Source organism: Lepisosteus oculatus, chromosome 5, assembly GCF_040954835.1.
Source record: "Lepisosteus oculatus isolate fLepOcu1 chromosome 5, fLepOcu1.hap2, whole genome shotgun sequence".
Classification (NCBI taxonomy): domain Eukaryota; kingdom Metazoa; phylum Chordata; class Actinopteri; order Semionotiformes; family Lepisosteidae; genus Lepisosteus; species Lepisosteus oculatus.
Genome location: NC_090700.1, coordinates 31,937,493 through 31,960,370, shown reverse-complemented (window position 1 = coordinate 31,960,370; position 22,878 = coordinate 31,937,493). Strand labels below are relative to the sequence as shown.

Here is a 22,878-nt window from a genome sequence, read left to right as displayed (position 1 = left end):
TTAGTAGCTAAGACTTTGCTCATTCATTTCTGACAAAACAGCTCTTAATACTGTAGACGATCAATCTTATGATGACCAGACATAGGAGGAAATTACACATTGTCAGAGACAGTCTCAATTAATGTTTTGGTTTTTCTAATCTCCAGGAAAACTTTAAGATAACATGCTTGAAAGAAGGGAGTTCTGAAACTCAGGAATTAGCACAAGGTTGATAAAAAAAAATCAAACGCAACAAAACATTGAAATTAATTTGCTAACAATTAAAAACTTGGCTGGACCAAAAACCATAAAACACTGTGGTCTCACAGTACCAGGACTGAGATCCATACGCCTAAACTACTTGTACTCATTATTTTTTTCATATAAGAACATATCTACTATTTTGAGCTGCCAGATGTATTGTACACAAATGCTGGAACAGATGTGACATTTTTAAATGGGGAGCAGGGAAGCAAAATTAAATTATAACATAAATTGTAACAGAAACTCGAGAACAGGGTTAAATATAATATCTTGCACACTTCCACTTGCCTACATATATAATTTCTACATAAACAGTATAAAAGGATTCCTTTTGCTTATCTCTCTCACATTCCCCCCACCTCCCCAGCTACACTCTTGCAGCAAGTTACTGTATGTACCTCAGTCCTCACAATAGTGGAGGGGGTTTGGGCAGCCTATCCAGCCTCTGATATGCTGCCATTCCCTTAGCTAGGTGAGCCTCTCCAAGTACTTTTTACTTATTCATCTTTCTTTCTCATTTGTTAGGATCTACCCAAACTACTGAAATTATCTTTAGTTCAAAATAAACAGCCAAGCTTGTGTCCTATGTTCAGAGCTACTGGCATCATAAAAAGACTCCATGCTGTCACTTCTTTCTTTGTATAGTTCAGCATTCGTGAAACTGTAAAAGGAACCATCAGTAAAATTCATAATTGCTATGGCTGCATATGTAGAATATCAGCTTCACCAGGGTGAGGGGAGATACAAACTACACTGAGGAGAAACACATGGAAAACCCAGGGGAGGGGGGAGGACTTCCTGAAATCCTTACAGTTTGCCAAGTCTCTGCACAGTGAGGTGCGCACAAGAGACCTTCATGCTGAGGAGCCTCATGTCATGTCTGAAACACTGCCTGAGGATGAAGATCTTCTGCATGCTGATACTGCAGGTTCACCTGCGCACAATGACGCAAGAACTGCTGGCAGACGCAATTGACTGTGAGATCCTGAGCAAAGGAACGTTTTCTTTTTGTCCCTGTGAAACAATTATACTTCCTACCCACAACCCATGCAGGTGCTTTCCTATAGGATACAACACACTACAACCCCCCCCCCTCCCCCCAAGATCTGCACTGGAAAAACAAACTCTGGAATATCACACATAGACCACATGTGAAGGGACACTAATGCACTTCGTGAGCATTACTGCCTCTTACCAGGTGAGATCATTGTGAGCACACCTGATCCTTGACAGTAAAGGATCACAGAGGGCACAGCTTATTCATTATAGAACTAAACTTCGTTGATGGCTTTTGTTGGCTTCAATAACATTGTACAAAACTCTAAAGGGGGTGTTTGTTTGGGTTGGGAAATGTATTGGTTATCACACATTTTTAGCTAGAAAAATGCCCTTGCTTATTACACCAAAACCTTTACTGATAACCGATTATCAGTATTGGTCCTGCTAAGAGCAGTAATTTTTTTATCTGAAATATGTATACAGTAAAATTGCATTCCACTAATATGTAGTCTTTCACAGTTCCAGGCTTCTTTGTTCAGAATGGGTTTAAGTAAATGGTTTTTAATGTTGCCTTGTGGTGAGTAATAAGCAAATGGAATCCACTATGTGGAGGGTATACTATATCATCAAATCTTCAAGATGACACTAACTTGATATATTAGAATCCATGTACTAAAGAATGTCCTGTAGTAATATCACTAGAAAAGCTGTTTGTTTGGCGCTGACAGTAATACCACTTCCTTTTCATCACTCTGTGGTTTTAGATATAATCCATCATTATGCAATAACTCATTTTGATATTGCATATGCATACTGTACTTCAGGAGAAGGCATTGTAGGTTTAAGCACTCAACTTAATGCATATCCGTCTGCAATGCTCAAATTTCTAATGACCATAAAAGACCCAATCTAGGTGCTTCATCACCTGTACTTTTACTGAAGCAAGGGTGCAGTGTTTAGGGCAAATGCAAATCTAAAACACTGTGCTCTAGGTCAATATCCACAAAACAGAAGGAACTGTAGAATAACAGCAGGTACAGAGGTGATCGCAGATTTCTTGCAGCATTCAAATTCAAAGCTATCGTGTTATGCGGCGCCACCCACCTGGACTGCAGGGTCTGTCCAGGTGGTGTTCTGGACCCAAGAGCCAGGGCATAACAGTCCAGGGGTAGTATATTCTAGAATTGACTTTGCTTCACAGGGTCAAGTGCAGGGAAGAGACCCAGGGACGGGGCTTGATTGGTTGGTCTATAACTGGAGCCGGGCAGAACAGGGTGCATGTCAGAGGGTCGGCCTACCATAAGGTGTAAGGTACTGGGTCGAGCACTGTGCAGGATCTAGTTGAGTCCCAATGGCAGATCAGGGCATGGGGCAGGCAGAGAGGCTGGCAGGCTGAAGCAGCATTCTGAAGTGCATCGCCCACTGTCCCTGGACTGTGATGTCCTTGATCTTGGGTCTGGAACTCCTCCTGCCCCACCCTCTCCATCCAGGTGAGTGGCAAAGGATAACATCAATAATAAATTTAACAAAAGTAATATATTATAATATAAGGGGATCCTCATATACACAGTATTTCATATTTTGTTCTTTGGTGACCACAAGGCTAAATGGAAAAAAGCAAACCTGCTTAGATATAGAAAGGATGGGGAAATTGTCAGGTACACCACACACAAGCTACATAGGAGATGCAAAACTAAAATTTGCACCAAATCCCTCATTAACAGATAGAGTTAAGTGGCATCATGTTGGCACCATCAAGGTTGACCCCAGTAAAGATTAAAGCAGTTTGCTTACAGTTGAAAGTTGCATTCTGAAAGAAATTGGATCTTTAAGACTCAATAAAAACACATACAGTACTTTCCTCAGACAGTAAATGTCACCAACTGTGTGTCAGAGTTAATCCAGCTTTAGTTAGGATAATCTTTAAGTATACCTTGGAATAAAAGCTCAGTTCACAGTCAGGGCAAGCAATCATTTTCTCACAGTTTTTACCATCTCCTCTCATTATACAAACCGATCCCTAAAGAGTAGAGGCTTAGTTTTGTTTCTGGAAATGCTAAAATGAAACTTTACAGAATGCATCAAAGAGAAACAATCACCCTGGCATGAGTCTTAAGTAAAATGACTGCGTCATAGCACAGTTTTGCATTGCCACTCAAAAGTATTGAGTGATTTCAAAGTAAAATGTTGCAGGTCAGACCTGCTTAAAAAGGCTTTAAGAAATAGATCTCAAATCCATGTCATGCCATATCTCCATTTGTCTTGAAAGTGTCACCTGATTTAACATTTCTTCTTCTTCCTGTCCTCTGTAAATAGTACATTGTAAATTTGTTAGATTGCTCTGTGGAAATCTGTAGCTTTTAATTCTAATGTGTATGTGATCAGATCAGTGTAACTGCTAGTTCTGGGGAAATAGTCAAAACTCTTAGTACTTCTTGCCTCATTTTCATTCCCAGACTTCAGTACAATAAAAAAGTGCAAATCAACAATCAACAAGTATGGGGCATGATAGTAAAGTTATGGGGATTTTTATTTTAGTTTTTGATGTTGATTACCTTCATAGAAAATAACATACTGTAATTATAAACTAGCAAGAAGAGCACAGCTGGAAATAAATTACCTTGGTAAAATTTAATACTCCAAAAATGTATTGAATGCCAGAACACAAGTCCAAAAAATGTGATAAATGATTAGACTGATTACTGGCTAATTTTACTAGTGAATGAAATATTTTCCCTTGCGTGTGCTTAAAAACAACTTATTTTGAAACAGTGACATAACAGATACATTTCTGCATTACTGTACTGTATTTGTAGGGTAATTCCAGATGCATCATCTGAGAAGTCCCTAAATATTCTTTAAATGTACTGTATGTGCACTTAGTGTATGTTGTATTGTTATGATACTGGTGTTTTAAGCATCAGAATGCATGGGTTATCTATTGGAGCTATCATATGTAGAAGGAGCTATGGAATCTAGAAATGCACATCCCCAAAACAGTGGAAGTATTTAAATTGTTCATATTATTCCTATACCTCTGGAAGTATCAGTCAGTATGTACTGTATGTCTGAAGGATATACTGTAGGAGGCCATGCTATGAAATATGGGCGTGTTATCTCATGCCTCATTTTGAGCATGGAGAGTTTTCTTCAGTTTTTCTCTCTTTGTCAGGATTGATTGTTTGAATGCAGCAGGTCTTTGTAAATAAGACCAACACTTAAATACATTCACACTTTGGTATTTCAAATACAGCAACCCACTGAATTCTCACTTCTTCCTAAGTTTCTATAAATATATACCAGATAATACAACAGTAGAACAAAAAAGCACTGTAAAAACACTGTTCCAAGCCAAGCTATACTTAATATTACTGGATGTTGCTAGCTTTGTGATCTTTTAAGTGACACACTTCAACAAACTGCAGCTTACCTTTTCTTGAAGCAATAATAATTCTTTTCCAGCTGAAGGTCCATTATGAGCACAGAACTGTGATTATACACTCTTTAGCATGTCTTAGTGCTGCTTAACAAATCTGCAGCATTTCGGCACATGCTGTCATTTAAAGTTTCGGATGACTTGCTGCTGAAATCCCAGCTGTTTAGCAACAGGAAAACACATGCCCTGTGAAAGCCTGTGCTCAGGTAGCAATCAAGCAGAGCTGGTGGTTGTGACAGCTTATAGATGCTAAAAGTAGTGTTGGAAAGCTCTTGATATTCAGCTGTGCTTGTTCATGCACACTCTTTCCCTTGTGCCTATCATATACTGTATGAAGATTCTCTACTGCAAACTCATGTAATTCTACCAGTTCAAACTGCAATAATTCTACCACAGGACTCTGTGGGAGAAAGCACTAACACATCAAATCTTCATGAATTTAGGGATCTGCAGGTTTTAAATAGATTTGCAAAAAACATACATGGTATCTGTACATGTATTGTGTATATTACTGAAGTTATCCTTGCTGGGGAAAAATCAGAGGTATGCAATCCAATTTGTTCAACATTCAGTGTAAATGCATAATACTGTGTGTCCAAGGAAAAATAAAAACCCTGGGCTTGGTGTTTGCTGAATAGGATGACAGAAGTATACATTCGGGTGATTCAGATTTAAAGTTTGAATGAATGAAAGACCAGAAGCTGAATTTTGGTGTAGGAGAAACTTTTACTGATGATCTTTTAGGGACGCAGAAAGGGTTCTCTTCCTACCAAAAGGCTAATCCACCAGATGTTTTAAGCCTATTAAGCACAGAGCCAAGCAGGTTATATACTGTTATCTACAGTAGGTGACCGGGATAACTGAGATTTCCGGTTCTCAACGATGAATGAAATGGGACATGATACTGTGTGGGTAGATTGTACCCACATTCTATAGTACTTGGAAAGTGAAGGAGAAGTGTGGCAGCTGGTTGTAAAAATGCGTACCTGCAAATGCAATCATGGTTGCATGCAAAAGTGGGAGGTCTTAACAAGCACTCCTGGGAAGACGCTAATAAATATCACTACTGAAAAGAGTCCCTGAATTATCACTTGTATGACATTGTACTTATTCTTGATTGCTTGTACCATTACAATTTGCAATGTCGTTGTTTTGCAGTGTGACTTCTGTGGTTCTGAGAACCCCTCTGTTTTCAATACACAGTAGTGTCACTCCCTGAAATGGAATGCAATACAAGAAACAATAAGGTAAAAAGAGTGAATGGTAACATTGATGCCAGCTTAAATATAGAGAACAACAACCGATTGACATGGGAACTGAAAGAAAGTTAGAATCTCTTTTGAGCAGAAAATGTAGTTGAGGTAGCAGGGCAGAGCTCTTCTTACACTTCTGCTCCTGTAGGGTAAACACTAGCTTTTTTCCCTGAAGATATGTATCAGGCCCTACAAGATATACAAGGCTTTAATGCTGTTCTTGTGCCTGCTCCCTCTAGCTTTTATTTTTTCAAAGGGATGGAGGAGTCCAAAAACCACCCTTGCTTATTTCTCCTTTGTAAAAGCCTACGTTGTAGTCCATGGTTAAAGCAGACTAAGCGATGGACTAGAAAGATACAGGCAAAGTAAAATAAAACAAAAGAAATTATAAAAACTTCCTGATGTAGCCAAGGCCATATTTTACAAGGCCATAGTGGGATTAAAATCAATGTCTGAAATCAAAACACACAGTCTATAACCCTTACCAGGCTAACGTCATTAGTTTTAGCAGGATGTGGAATTCCCTGGGTGCTTGCGGTCCACATGTTGGAAAAAAAAATCAGGGCTTGATATTTTCTGACAGGAATTGTGCAGCGCATCTCGACCACAAAGGCCACAGGCCTCCTTATTAATCTCAGGCCCACAAGGCAAACAAACGTGCCCCGAAAGGAGATAATTACGATGGCTTTCAAACAAAGCTCAGTCACGTCTCCATTTTAGACTGAACCTCTGGTTTTAATTAAAAACGTGATCAATATCCTTTACCTTTGGCAAAGGGTACCTGTCAATAAGTACTGATCACTTATCTGTGCAGTGGGAACATTTCACATGTGACTGAACAAGAAAGCTAGGCTTCAGCCTTCTGGTCAAGACATAATCAGATGTGTTGCCCACCCCCAGTCCAACCCTAAATCCCAAGCAGACAAGATTTTTTGTTGTCAACTCTGATTCGGAAAGTGTGAGGATAGTTGTAATGATTGCACCTTTCTGACTAGAAAATGACCCAGGGTTGGTGTTAGGCTAGGCTAAGAATGAAACATATTGCAGCAGCAGAAGCCACATTTTGTTTCTACCCTACAGGGCTGCTCTGCGCATTTCCGACGCAGTGTTTTTAGCTTGTGCCTGTAAACACATCTGACTGCTACTCAGGATGAGTTAAACTGATCGACAGTACACAAAGAGAAGAGAAAAGTACTAATCCTTTTAGCAGAACATAAATCACAGCAGCAGGCCTGAAGGGTCACCTTTATCTTAGTGCACAAAGCATTAAGTTTCAGTATAAAGCTAGACTACCAGAATGGAGCTGAAATGCCTTTGAATGTGTATCTTCTTGAGAATGGCTGTTAATTAGGTTGACTGGGCACTATCACAGTACCACTTGAGTTGCCCTTTGCATAGAATTTGGAAATTTCACATCTAGTGCAGCTAACTCTATCACTAACCCAACCCTAACCTTAATCTTTGAGGGTTATGTAGAGTTTGGAAAGGCTAAATCTAATCTGTTAGGCAAACAGGAATTTATTAGGAACACATGCTGTACATCATGAAGATGGGAAAGAGAAGGGAAATATGGAAAAGACTTGTTCCTGGAAAGACTACAGAATCCCAGGCTGGTGAGCAGAGTGTTAGCAAAACAGACATAAAAGCCCTTATCCTTTAATAAATACAGCACTGTCATCTAAATGAACAACACTGAACGTGTATTATTAGTCAGTTTCTTCACCTGGCTTTTGAAGAATTTTTTAATATATCATTTTAAAAGGTCACACAAAATGTGTGTACTTCAGAAAGGTCAAATCTTCTTTGATGGCTGACACTTGTTTTCAAAATGGAGAACAACATCAACCTCCCCCCCTCCCCACACATCACCTGTTTATCGAGTTTCTTCCTTTATTGCGACACAAATGAAATTGGTCACAGTGAAATGACAACATGCACCATCGTTCGCCCTTTAAAAGTCAACATCTATTTTATTAACCAACCATCCGCACAGAGAGCTGTAGACTTGCTCTCTTTGAAATGCCACTGTTGGTAGTGGCTCCACAAAAGAAATTCTCATATGGTGACATGTGTTTTAAAGAAACAGATGAAACAAATGTTACCAACTGTACAAATTACATAAATGTTCCTGTGGGTGTAAAGAGTTTTAAATATATAGGGGTATTAGTTATTTAGAACTGGGCTAGACCTTCGTAATAAGGGACATGCAGCTTGATTCAGCTCCTAGGGCCACAGGACAGAAAGAGAAAAATACAAAGAAATAGCAAAGCCCCAAAAATGTTAAATTGCTCAAATCAAAGCAACACATTTTGTTAACAAACTGTCATATTACAAAGACTGATCCCGTTATGTCTGGGAAATCTCTTGAGAGCATGCTAGTTCTAATTTTTACCATCAAGGGCCACAGAAAACTACAGGATTCTTCAAAGGACAAACACATACTGTACTGTACGAAACTAGAAAAGAATGGTAGGTACACAATCCAGGAGGGAACACGAAGTCTTCTTTCTCTCCTTACTTTCACAAACCTTATTTTCAAGACCTTATTTTTCACAAACCTTATTTTCAAGACACCTCAGTGATGCTCATATTAAATCCATGACAAATGTACTGTAGTATCGATATAATTTGTTTTCACTGTTATGTATATGTACATTTTTTCAGGATTAAGTATTTTTGTTTCTGCTTAGTTTGTTCTCCTGTGTTATATATTAATTATTCAGTTAAATATCTGTTTCAGGAAAGAGTGATTGGAAGAAATGCAAGGAGGGCAGCGAATTGTGCAAGGCTTTAACGTACATGAGGAGCTCTAATGGGTGTAGGGCTCTATAGCGTTCCCATGCAACTATATTTCCATCCTCACTGACCTTGAGAGGTCTTTTGTGGAAGCTATTGCTGCAATACCTAATATAACAAATCTAAGCAGAACAAAAGAGGCACGATAGATCACACAGCAAGAAAAGGGGGAATTACAGGGTGAGATCAGATGGACACCTTAAAGAAATCAAACAGAATAAATTGAACGTGACAAGTACCAGCCCTGGTCTGAACTGAAGAGGATGACAGACCATGATAACAATGTGTTTCAACATCATGAGCTTGGCGATCCACACACAATTTCTCCTTCACCTATATTAAAGAGGTCCTATCCATGCAAGCTAACCAGCTTTAGTTCAACAGGTCTCAATCTAGCTTACATCTCAAATCAACCCCCCACACCATCTCCCTAACTGCAATCACCCTCTGAGCACAGAATGACAGCTATGCCCTTATTAGGCGACTTTCTGCAAGGTAAAGAGTGTTAAGAATGTCACGAAAGTTCGCATTAGTCAGCAGATTTAGTGGTACATATAATTAGTCATGCTGACACCCACTACAACTCAGTGTTTTATTGATGAGAAAAAGCTTCTTGCTGCTTGCTGGAATACCTACAGACTACTTTACTTTACCATACTGCAACATGGACAGGACAGAGGCTCAGATCTGAACATTTCTACCAATTTTCCAGACATGTCTGGGGCTAGGGTTACTCCAGAACATATAGACAAAACAAGCTCAAGAAATACTCAGGCAGCCTAGTATTAAATAAAATCATGTGATGTATTTTCTGTTGTCCAAATCTTTATAGTACATAATAATAATCAATGTCTGATAACAAGTGAAGGCAAACGTTGGAAATGGCACCTTCTTAGTTGATAAACAAAATGTATGATTGAGGGGTAAACAAATGCGTGGAAAACAAATCAGGGATTTATTTACAACAAAATAATGAAAATAATGAAAACTGAAAGAAAGGTTTGCAAAAATTAATACTGATATTCTTACAGTTTAGCATTAAGCAGTTGAATACAATGTTCCATTGAATTGTAATTGTAATGGGGAAAAAAGCAAAGCAAGTTGTGTTTTTAACAACGTAAATAAGAAATGTACATGGGTTCGCACTGACCATACAGAATATTCTGAAGGGAATGCTTTTTATTAAAATGATCTTGTGTGTCATAACTGAGAACAAACAATTGCTAAGCTAGTGCTTGAGTGCACATAAAAGTACTGAATTCTATAAGTGTCTGTTGTGGTATAGGCAAATTGTTGCCACTTTTATAATAAAAAGGCAGTGCTGGTATTTGGCTTTAATGTGCTGAATTAATATTTCAAGACACACAGATGTAAAATGTGGACAGAACACATTTCAAGTACTGCAAACTTCCTTGTGTGAATCACAGACACACTGCATTCAAATCACCAGCAAAACACAAGCGAAGAGCTTTGTCATGATGGCTTTAATCGAATATCTGTCTTATTTCACCCAAGATTACCAGGTACCAGGATATTACCAGGTTTGGTGTTGAGATAGTATCTTCATCAGCTCAACAAGATACAGTGAGGCTCAAACTATAGGAAAAAGGAAAGACAAAGAGGAGGAAAATGAGAAAGAGAAAAAGGTGTATAGGAAGAATGCCTCTTACCCAAGGGTGGTCATTGTGACGATGGTGTACCAAAATGAGGCCGGGATGCTGGTGAACTTGCTGGCAGAGGAACCCTTCTCAGCGTAGAACATGACAGTGGCAAAAATGATGATGGCCATGGTCAGGGAGAAGAGCAGGAAGCCCAGCTCGGAGGCGCAGCTCTTGAGGGTGTAGCCCAGGATGCGCAGGCCCTGCGAGTGGCGAGAGAACTTGAAAATCCGGAAGACGCGGAAGACCCTTAGGGTGACGAAGGCCCCGCTCACGTCCTCGTTGTTGGTCATGACCAGGCCAATGTAGTAGGGCATGATGGCCACAACATCGATAATGCTCATCACACTGCGGATGAAGCGGTAGCGGCTTGGGGCAGCGAAGAGGCGCATAAGGTACTCCACGGTGAAGATCATGACGCAGGCCGTGTCCAGGCAAAAGAAAGCCACAGCGTAGCGCTCCCCACAGGGCTGGTCCTTCAGATTGGGTGAGGAGCCACATGGAACGGTCTCCACCACATTGGTGATGACTGAGATGGCGATGAAGAAGCCGGTGACGTAGTAGAAGACTAACGCCATGGTGCTGGTGTGGGGGTTCTCGAAGGCACGCCACATGTTCTCGCGGAAGTTCAAGTGCGGCAAGTTGTCTTTGCTATTCTCTCCGTCGTTGTCGTCCATGAGGCGCTCGGCGTTCTCCCGCTTGCGGTCCTTGTACTCTTCGTAGCAGCAGTCACCGATGATCTCTGGGATGATGCCGAAGAAAGCCAGCTCCTCGTCGTAGGATGAGATGCACTCATAGCGGGGGTAGTGCAGCTTGCCGGTCCTGTAGAAGTTGAGAACACTGCGGAAGACGTCGGGGTCACGGTCAAAGAAGTACTCCTTGGCCTCTTCGTTGTAAAAGAACTCCTTCTCTGAGCTTCCCAGTAGGGTGTCAGGGTAGCGGTCCAGTGTGGTCCTCCATGTCTGGAAGCGCCTCCCGCTCACGTTGAGCACGATCAGCTCATCCTGCCTCTTGTTCTTGTCACTGGGCGCAATGGGCATGGGGCAGTTGGCCACAGGCATCCACCCGATGGCCGCTGCCCTGGCAAAAGGGAGCCACGCTGCTACTCCCGCCGCCATGGTGACTCCGGCTCGGGGCGTGGGGAAAAAGTCTTCCACCTTTAAAACCAGCTTGCCTTCAGGTTGGGAACCATCTAAGAGCAAAATAAATGGGTAAACCAGTTACTTTGGTCACGGCCGTGATCTGATTTATTACCCGATTCCTTGGGGTACTTCAAGGAATGGCTTGACACGATCATGATTAGATACCAGCAAGATGGACAAAATGGTGTCCTTTGCTTTGCTGGATTACCATTCTTTGCTCCTTTCATGCTGTTTCTATGATTTTAGTGTTTTGCACAATGTTAAATAAAGTTGCAGGTATATTGGTAGCCTCTATTCTCCACCAAACGACTAACTGAACCACAGGTGCTATGATTTTGCTATGACATCTCAGGGATTCCTAGGTAAAACAAAATAAATGTATTAATGAGTTGTTTCTTGTACTTGTTATCACAGATAATAGAAAAAATTGATCTAAGTCATGATAAGTATCATGTAGGAAATACAAATTTCATCAGAGTGTGTGAAGGGCTAATGAGTTAGACATTTTCTGAAAGGGTTTTTAAGGAATAAATTAAGAGAAAATGACCTGCCTATTGAATTTACCAGCCACGAAATTCACCTTGTCCTTTATTCTAACACTTGTCCGTTTTACAAGACACAATCTGGGCTCATCAGTACTTGGTGTATGTTTACATTCCCAGTGGAGTCACCGGCTGGAAGAGACATTGTGTTAGGATGCACAAACTGAGAACAAGATTAAAGGACCTATTTCACCGTGGTTTGAGCTTATGTAATTACAATAATAACAATAACAATAACAACACCAACAAAACAACAGCTATTATTGTTGTTGTTATTAATAATACTATTATTATACGACTACGACGATTTCAAGATGACGATGATGCAAAGTTTACATGTATATGTATGTTCTGTCGTATAAGCGACACGCAGGCTTAAAGTGCTTAAAATGAACTACAGTATGTGAACTCCTGTTGTCTGTGGTCAACAGACGCATTCCTTTTTTTCCTCAGCAATGGACCGAACAGTCTTTCACAGGAGCGGGTAGTGCAGCTCGCATCCGCACACTCAGACCTGAAGCGCTGACGTCCCGGTACCAGAGTCGTTTTTTTATGTAACCGATTCCTACAGTACATCGGATAACACAGCTGACAAGACAAGAATAACCACGTGTAGGCAAATTGTTGCCACTTTTAGAATAAAAGGGCAGCGCTGGTATTTTCAACAAGTCACTTGCTCGGTGCGAGGCAGTCGTTGGGCATAACAACGCCGATGTGGCTCAGGTTTCGCTGCTTGGAATTATGTTCTCTTCGATGCGAAGCGCAGGAAATTATTTTTCAACAAGAGATGCCAAGGTATCAAGAGATGGTACATTAAACTGTCGGTAAACATAAACGTTTTAAAATCTCTCAAACCTTGATAGAATATGTCTCTTCGGGGGATCGAGATGCGACTAGAGGGTTCGATACCTGTTGAGCATTAACTGCAAAGAACAAGAAGAAACAGAACATCTTTTCCTCCCTTAGATTGTGACTATGATTTGTGAAAGATGTGGAAAAAATACTCCCATCTATCAACAAATACCGAAATCGTGATGAAAAGCCGTCAGAATCCTGTTTCACAAATAAACGAAGTTGAACGGCCATTCAGAGTTTTGCACACTTAACAGGTGAAAACTGATGTATATAATATATAAAACTAAAACGGCTCTGAAAAAATGACTTGTAATTATTACTGCTATTACTATTCTAAAGGCAATTCTGAATTATTCTGAAGAGTTCCTCGTTTGCCAAAAATGTTCATCACAAGAACGCACAACTGGCAACAGAATTTTTTAAGTCTATGTGAATCTACAAGCATGTTTCCAAAAGTCCCGCGATGAAAATAAAAGAAGATGCTATTTTATTGTGACTGGAATGTCGGAATACTGCACGACATCATGTAACATTACCAACATAATACTGTCTACGACCGAACTTTCTTAATAAAATAATGTAAACTTTTCTTTTTCTTTTCTATACACTTACCTCTAAGGGGAAAAGATCCAATAAAAAGAAAAAAAGAAAAAAACAAGATTATCCTTCGGGAAAGTAACTCTGAAAATTGTTGCTGCTTGTCTTTATAGAGACGCAAATCCTTGTGAGCTCCAGAGTACAATTAAGGAATTAAAAAAATTCAAGTAGGAGGCGATCAGAAACAAGTGAACTCGCGCGTACTGTGGATGCAAAAGCTTTGTCACTCTGTCCCCTTTTCTGTCAGATAGCTTTAGCTGAATGTCTCTTATTCAGCGCTCGAGATTCCAGCGTGAACGTGTATTCCTTTCGCTCCATCAGTTGGTAATGGTACCCAGATAGGCTGGGATGTTGTGATGACACCTTGCAGGATGCTAGGATGATGGACAGAAGAGGGAGTCTCTCTCTCTCTGCTCTTTCTACCCCCTTATCTCTCTCTCAGATGGTTTCTCTCCCCCCTCTCCCTTTCCTTTCCCCCTTTCCTTCTCTCCTTTATACAGTATGCTGGCGAAACGCTTCTTTCATGAACACAGGAAAACCAGAGAAACACACCGAGGCACTGTCCGCTCACTTAAAGATGCCGTCTCCTGGCTCGTGTATTACACAGGCGAGGCTGTCTGTGGGTTGGTTTTTTATTTAAATATATATTAGTTTTTCTTAAATGACCGTTTAATGAAGGATCATTTTGTTTCTATACAGTATATACAATGTTTTGGGGGCATTTTGTGCATCTTGGTAACAGTAAACATTGACGGCTCTCGTAGTGCGTTTTCCTTGCTGACAATTGACACGCGTAATTGTATTAGTCTACTACTGTACAAATGTGTTTATTTATAGCCTAACACAGTGCGTCCTTCAGATTTCCACTGTGACACGTCTTTAAAAAAGAAGCACAGGCAACCTAAATAACGCCTCCAACATTTTGCATATCACGAGTAAATTACTTGTACGTGGTCTGGCGTAGTAATTAAAAAAAAATGGGTGCTTGTGTATGCGAATCATTTGGTGTATTGTAAAAATACGTCGTATTTGGAAAATTTACCATGTAAATTGATTTTACGGTCTCGGGGATAGTGGGACTCGACGAGGCTCTTAAAATGCCCCAAATCGAAATCAATGCGTCAATACATCTTTCCAGGTGATATTTCAAAACAATAAAACAATTCTGTCATTTTTTACTATATATTATCTATGTACTGTATATGACCATATTTGTTTTTGCTGGTACTGACCACTGCTAAATCTTAGTCATTATTTCAAGCTGATCGAATAGGCACATTCAATCACCATACCTCCACAGCTGAGAAAAGCCGTATTCCGTATCATTACTTTAATCAGATTGCTGGCTGGGCTCGTACAGTATCTACTGTAGTTAGGAGAAGCCTGGAGTGGCAGATTCTTACTGAGCTACAGGTTAGACTCCTTTGAACATAAAACAGCTAACAGAATCCTTACCAATACAGTGTAAATGTAAAGAATCTTAAGAGTGGTATATTTATTTGGATTGTGATAACTTTGCCCACGTCTTGTGTCACATTAGATTTTTTTAACTGGTCTAAAAACAAGAAAAAAATATATTTTCTACCATTTGCAATGGTAGGCAGATGTGTAGGACTGTTGTTCAAATATCCTACTGTGAGAATCCAAGAGGCAACACACAGAAAGTGCCAGGATCAGACTTACCAACTGTTAGAAGATAATTATTTTATGACTGATGAAGAAATTGCAAAGATCTTCCCTGGTTTCCCCCTTGCACAGGCAGCAGTGTGTTAAGAGAGGCAGGAGACTGGAACTGCAGATCACTGAGTTTTTTGGCCCATTTTAGGTACAGGGGTGTGCTCGTCATTCAGGAAGGAGAGGCAGGTAGGAGGCAGGAGGAGAGAGAGATTAACAGCTGCAGCTGATCAGCTTGGGAGGTTAGACACGAGAAAGAAAGAAAAGGAAAAACGGACCCCATATCAAAGAGGAGGATAGAGGGAAAATGACTCTGCAAAATACAATTTAGAGGGCTCAGAGGCTCCAAGACAGACTGTTCCTGGTGGTGGGGTGCTACAATATCATGGGTGGACTCAGTATCTTATGAATGTAAAAGACTCGGGGTTTGCTGCTATAACAATATATACTGTACAGTACATTACATAGTTTCAAGTGAGCACTGTACTGTATACTGTATGGTGTCAGTTGCCAAGACCCAGACATGAGATTATTAAAAAGGTGCCACCTTTTGGTGCTGTGGTGCTTTGGTAACACGATATTGGATCTGAGCAGAGCAATAAGACCCACCTGCAAATGGCAAATTGTAGACCTTGTCCGTTTTGAAAATTGTTTTGGGGGTAATTTCCAGTGGCTTATTGCTTCGGCCACAAGAAAACATGGAATCTAACACTGTGTAAGTTGTAATTGATCCAAACCAGGGCTCCAGCCGCAAACTATGCTGAGAGTGGTTTTACTCATTATAAAGAGGAAATTCTAATAAAGTAGTCAGTAAATGTTTCTGTAAATACACATGCAATATCTTTCAGGAGTATTATTTCCTTGTGCTTCAAATAGAATCTGAAATGATGGGTTCAGTTTTAGTCTGCAAAAAAAATCAATATGCAACTGGTGACTGCCTGCCTGCCTAAGTAAGGGAAAAAAGGTGATGAAATTAATTTTGGAAGGGACACTATTTCCAATAGTTTGTGTTCATGAAACATTTGCCTTGGCCTCAGGTTAGACATTATTAATCTCCTGCTGGAATGGACAGCAATCATGTCAGTGTAAAACTGCAGTTCCCATTTCAGTTCTTTAGCAGCAATGTATTATCAGCTAATCTGCTCCTTTGGTTATTGTGTCATTGTCAGTGGAGAAACCCCTGTGTACTGTACAACCTTTACTATTTTAAGGGGTGCAGGCACCAAAATGCAGCCTATCTCAGAAGCATAATGAACTCACATGATATCTGTATACAATTGACCTGCACACCAGTCAATTGTAGGACCAAGGAAAAAGGGACAATTTAGAAGAACCAGTCATGCCTACACATTGTGTCTTTGGGAGGTGTTAGAAAACTACACCATATGGGGAAAACCAATATGAATGCTGGATAAATCCGCCAACACCACACAGAGACACGAAGAAGCCAACCCAGGACCATGGACTGGTGAGGTATCAGAACTAACAACTGGGGTCTTACTACACTGGGTCTTCCAGCACAGTATGCCCCATTAATATTGTAAATACAGTTTATACTGTAGTTAGCATTAGGGTTAAGATTGCAATATGTACAGCACATATGAAATCTCCACTTGGACATGCTGGTGGTCTTAGGGCACCCTGTGGACATTCAGACACAGCAGAATATAGTGGCAGATGTACCTTTATAGACGTACAGTATAAGAAAATGTAGGTTATTGGGACATTTCAATTCCCCAATAATAATTCCCATTTCTAGGATACATATTATATTGTTACATATTACACTGAATATATAAAACATTAGGAATGTTTTCCTCAAATTGTGTTGCACCCCTCAGAACCCTCAGAACAGTCTCAATTCCAGTGCACACAGTTCACACAGTTGTGTTGAGTTGGTTGGTAGTGGGCCTCTACTCTGAATATCTTCATTCTCATCCCACAGATGTTCAAGTGGATTTTGATCTGGTGACTGGCCAGACCATTGTTTTAAGCTGAATTCATTGTCATTTTTGTGGAACCATTCCTGTACAATCTTAGCCTTGTGGAATGGGGCATTATCTTGCTAAAAAAAACATCAATTCACAGCTGGATACACTGCTGTCATGAATGGAAGCTTCTGATCGGCAATGATGTTCAGATATTCTGTGGTATTCAAATGTTGTTCCATTTTTATCAAGGGGCCCAATGTGTGCCATGAAAACACACCCCACACCATCACATCACCACCACCAGTTTGCAATTTTAAAACATGGCTTGATGGATCCATGGACTCATGTGGTTTTCTCCATACCTAGTACTCACATCAGAGTGAAAAAGTAGGAACTAGGATTCATCAGACCAGGCAGTGTTTTTCCAATTTTCCAGTGTCCAATGTTTTAATCCCTGAGCCTCATACAACAGCAGGCTGAAGGAAGTGATGCTCTGTAAGGTTGTCAGTTGCCATACCCTATTTGTGTCAAGGTGCAACGAGTTGTGTGTTGTTTTATTGGTATTTCAGCACCAGTGATGCACTGGACTGTCAGTTGACAAAATGTATACAGTCTGTTGATCAGCACAATTCATGTTGAATGATTCTTTCACCTCTTTCATCAATGAGCTGTTTTTGACCACTGGCCTTCAGTTGGTTGGATGCCTTTTGTGTGATGGACCATTCCAGATACACACAAGACACTGTAAAGCTTGAATACCCCATCAGCATTGCAGTTCTTGACACACTCAAACCAGTGCACCTGGCACCTACCATCATACCCTATTCAAGGGCACTTAAATCTCCCTCACATACACAACTCATGTCTCAGTTTTCTCAAGCCTTAAAAATCCTTCTTTAACCTGTCTCCTCCCCTTCATCCACACTGACAGAAGTGGATTTCACAGGTAAAAACAATTAGGGGTCATAGCTTTCACCTGGATACACTGGGTCAGTCTATTTCAAGGAAAGAGCAGGTGTCCCTAATGTTTTGTACACTTAGTGTATATTACACTACAGTAACAGATTCATCAATATGGCAAGTCTGACTTGTTTTTTCTCAGAGTAGTGAGTGGCTTCAAACACCTGCCAGGACAGTTTGATCTAGACTCCTCCACTTCCTGTGCCTCCTCTCTTGGGTGATAAAAATTACAGTCAGTTGACACACATGAACAGGACACCCCTAAAATTCATCCATTTTAAGGAGCTTCAGCCCTACTGACTAAACCTACTGTAGCTCTGGTCCTCAAGGACAACGCCCAGCTGGTTTACTTAAACATACAGCACGAGGCCTCAGGAGGAGAGTTAATCAGCTCACCTATGTCTTACATTTTACCATGGTCTGAAATGTCTGTGGTGTTAAAATATGTGGAAAGCCTGCTGTAATGTTGCCCTTAAGCAATGGTCCTAGAAGGCCTGAATGATGTAGCTGCTCTCTTTCCTTTTATGTTGACAAAATCACCCAATATTGTTGTTTTAACTTTTGTTTCCAATTTAAAGCTCAGATAAAAACTGTCAAATTCAGCACTCATACTTAGACTGCTGTCTGTGCTAGTACGTATGCGTAAGGCCCATATTAAATCAAAACATTGACCCTTGCAAATCACGAAACCCTAAGATTCCTTTATCTGCTCAGTAGTGTATCTACAGGTTTACATTGCAATCTCAGGGCAGATTAAAATCTAGACTTTAATCTGTCACCATTTAAGAAGACAGCATGTCTGAGCCCAACCACATCCTTTAAGTTTACCAATGAAGGCACATTCGTTTTTTGAAAAATGCAGGGTTTGACTTTTATCAGCTCTGAGCACTCCACCTCAAAAAAGCAGGCACAAGAACACCAGACAGCTCTCCAGACTGAGCGGCAGACATGACACGACAAGGGCGCTTTGCATGCTGGGAATCATTTTGAGCTTCTTTTGAAACCATGAGACAGGCTTGGTGTTTTCGGTTATGCAGAATAGCTGACTTGCCTGCCCTGAAAAAGAATAATTAGTATTTAGGAGTGTGAGCACTGATAGAGATGTTGAGGTAGGTCAACTGAAAGCAATTGCGGCCATCTACATTGCAATGCAATTCTTTTGTGTTCTGAGCTTAAGCCTGTTTTTATTAGTTCATGAATCTGGTCTCACAGTCCTTTCACTAGTAGTTTAGGAACATAATGTAAAAGGGTGCTATCTATTTAAACAAAACTGCGTATAGGGACTCTTCCTTTCCAGCCTCTAAAGGAGCTTGTTAAGAGTACGGAGAGGGAACAGAAATCCCCAAAGAGGTGAAGCTTAGGTGAAGCTCTTTATGATTTCTTATCTATTGCACATCTCCAGTTGTTTACACGTCTGTATTGTTTACATTCAAACTGTCTACATGTTTACTTGCACATTGTCTATTGTTTGTTTGTACATTGTCTTGATGCACTGTTTGCACTTTGTCTTGTTTTTTACACTTATTTTACAATAGAGAGACTTTCTGTAAGTAAGAATTCCATTGTACCGGTTACATATGGCAATAAAGTTCAAGTTCAAGTTCAAGCACAGGGCTCACAGCTTTCATTGCAGTGAGAGTGTTTAGGACTGTAAACAGCAAATACTTTTTTTTACAGTATCCAAGGAGATCTGGAACAAACTACCCAAATATTTTTTTAAGCCTGATCCCATTGGATCCTTCAAGAAATGGCTGGATGAGATCCTCAGGTCAAGTAGCTGCTAACAATCCACTAAGCAAAACAGAACAGCCACCTTTTGATTTGAACTTTTCTTGCTTTCTTAAATTACTTTGCATCTACAGATTGTGATGTGATGATGATAAGTGATGTATGGTGACTCTATTAATTCTAACCAACTGTCAATGAATTGTGCAATTTGAGAACACGCAGATAATGCACTGATCAGCATGTAAGTTTTAATTCAAACGTTTTCTAGAAATAAAGCATGCAAGTTTCTGCAACCAATAGCCAACAGGCAGAATTAATACCTCATGAAAAAATACTAAGCAGGAGGCTGAAATTAAAACTAACTACAAGCTAAACTTATTGTACTCCAGAGGTGGGATAATGCCTTAACAAGCAAACAGTTTTGCTCTTATGTAAAGTATATTTTCCCTCAGATTTCAAGACTGTTCTAAAATTTATCAAGAAAACAAATTAATGAGGCAGCTCCGTTCAGTGTGTAACAAATACTGCACTTCCTATGGTTGGTGGGGCACTTGATTGAAGTCTTCTAAATATTAACATTAATCAAGTAGGCTCCAGCTGTTTTTCTGCAATTTAGCTTATCCTGTAGCATGTGGTGACATAAATAGAAATGTAGCAGTTAAGTAAGGTTGCTTTGTGCTTAGAAGAGCTGATACAGTAGTGCTGTCAAATCTGTTTCAGTAGGTTGCAAGCTCTGATTTGGGGGGTAAGTTGCTATTAGTACTATTTTCTTCTAAGTCTAGAAGAGAGTTAATAGAAATATAGTACTATTTTTTTAGTAGCAATTTTCTTAAGTAGTTTCTTAAGCTTCCTAAGTGCAATTGTTTTAAGTAAAAAAAGACAACAATAAGAAACTCCTGGAATATGCAAATTCAATTCAGCAATGTTTTCACCATACCTGCATCTTATTTGAGAAACCCCAGGGGAAGCTCTGTTCTTTTTAAAAATTGCACAAACAGCTGAACACGTTAACTCCGTAGACTTCTAATAGGGAAAAGCTATAACTCTTTGCATCTTTATAGCTTAAGCTGTCTTTTTCGAATATCCCCATCAGGGAACTCGTAAAATTATTTGCTATTCTGTTCAGGGAGAGCATAAACAGAAAGGGATTTGAATTCAAGCTCATTTTCCTTTATTGTCACAATGATCTTTCTAATCTTCTAATAAAATAACAGCAAAGCCAAGAACTCTGAAGAAGACAGCAGCTCAACTCAAGTGAATCCCATTGTCTCCCTCCCTGCACAAACCCACAAACATCTATTAATCTTTCCATGACCTGACAATAATTTTTTGTTCTTTTCCTGACATCTAGGCTGCCATATGCTTACGTGTGAATATTTATTGAATGGCATTGCTTTGTCCCTCGTGACCACATCACTGCAGTCAATTAAATCCACAGGTGCAACATCCATACTTAAACAATTATTAACCCCTGATCTGCAAATTTTTAAAATGCTACAGGGATGTTTGATTCTTTACAAACAGTATTTAAACAGAAAATTCCTGCTGAATACACAACACTGTTGGCCTGTCTTGAGTTCAGAAAGCCTATCTTTAGTGCAAATATTTCTCTTCATCTGGAGATACAGAATCACATTTTCTGTCATTGCTCCACAGTGTATGTTAAATGTTTCTAAACATGCTGATAAAATCCATTTTTTTATTTGCATATTCTGAATGAGTCAGAGTAGCTTTCTGCCATGGCTGCGATTTTACATTCCCCGTTATTTGCACAACAGACATAACACATTATATTCTGAGTTTTTTTTTACCAAGTATTGTAATTTTCCTGATATCAATATGTACCACTGCCAGAGGCCTGAAAGATCATGATTTTTTTAACTTGGAAAGTTATTGTGAAGTCAAAATATTGTTTGCTTTTCTGCTTCATCAATAAACTTTGCATAAGGGACAACAGCCTGCAGAAAAGTCTGAAATGGATCAGACTGTTTAAAGTATCCTTGCTTATTTGTCCATTACAGGGCACACACAGACACAGACATGCACACACTCATACCAGGGACAATTTTCCCAGAAGCCAATTAACCTACAGTACCAGTATGTTTTGGGCTGTAGGAGGAAACCAGAACATCCAGAGGAACCTAGAATCCCAGTGCTGAGGGGAAGCAATACCAACCACTGCACCACTGTGACACAGTTGTATAATTACTATATGTTATTTTCCCCTAAATATCACACATTCTTATAAAAAAAACATTTGGCACGTGCCTATGAAAAGCAAGTATTTTTTCACTTTTAATTATAAGTAAAGAAAAATTAAGTTTATTTAAATTGCTTACTTTCCAGATGCTGGTGCTGCCTTTTCTGTCACTCTCACATTGCCTTTGACAGAAACTGAAATCACACAAGGAGCCTTGACAGGGCAAAGCAGCCTTTTCTCTTTAAAAGCCCTGCTCTGCACTGAAAGGATGTCCTCACTCATGAATCGACTGGGGGTTTCCTGAAAGTAATTCTGCTGCCACATCTCAAGATCCCTGTCCGAACGCGAAGCGTCTCTCTCAATCACTAGCGACTCCGAGTGAGAGTGGAGAGCGACTCGTCTAAGAGTGACTTGAATTTCAACTCCACTCCTCGTCAATAGACTGCCCCACACTTGCAAAACCAATGTGGACATCGCCTTTGAAGAGAGTTTAGCCGCACAGAAAGGGAAATGATTTTGTTGGCGAAACCCTGCCACTGACAAATGACCCAGGAAATTGAGCTAAAAACTCTTAAAGCAATGGGCAACTTGACTCAGAACAGACTGGCAAAGAAAAATGAGAAAGTTATTGAAGCAGTGTTTATTTCTGTGTGAGCAGTGCTTAAAACGGAGTGGTTTTCTGCTTTGCAGATGAAGAGATTAGAAATACAGAATTTGGGTGATACATATTATTTGATGGCCCTTACCCAGAGGTCATTTTGCAACCATATCAAAGCATTTCCTCTCTTTTTGTGAAACAAGGGTGCTGTTTGAGGGTGTGCTATGAGGGTGCCCCTAAACACTCCCTGGATATTGTCATTTTTT

General features: G+C 40.0%; 1 protein-coding gene across 2 annotated transcripts in view; it reads right to left on the bottom strand.

The window, feature by feature from the left end:
* kcnd3 (potassium voltage-gated channel, Shal-related subfamily, member 3) overlaps window positions 1-14,043 on the bottom strand; it is a 154,689-nt gene extending 140,646 nt beyond the window's left edge. The window contains exons 1-2 of one of the 2 annotated variants that reach the window (XM_015342361.2): window positions 13,537-14,043; window positions 10,398-11,577 (exon numbers count right to left, since the gene is read on the bottom strand). In XM_015342361.2, the coding sequence (XP_015197847.1) occupies window positions 10,398-11,503 (1,106 nt within the window). In that variant the 5' untranslated portion in view covers window positions 11,504-11,577; window positions 13,537-14,043. The remainder of the gene's footprint in view (window positions 1-10,397; window positions 11,578-13,536) is intronic. The other variant, XM_015342360.2, reaches the window with a different exon arrangement.
* Window positions 14,044-22,878: the final 8,835 nt, after the last annotated feature.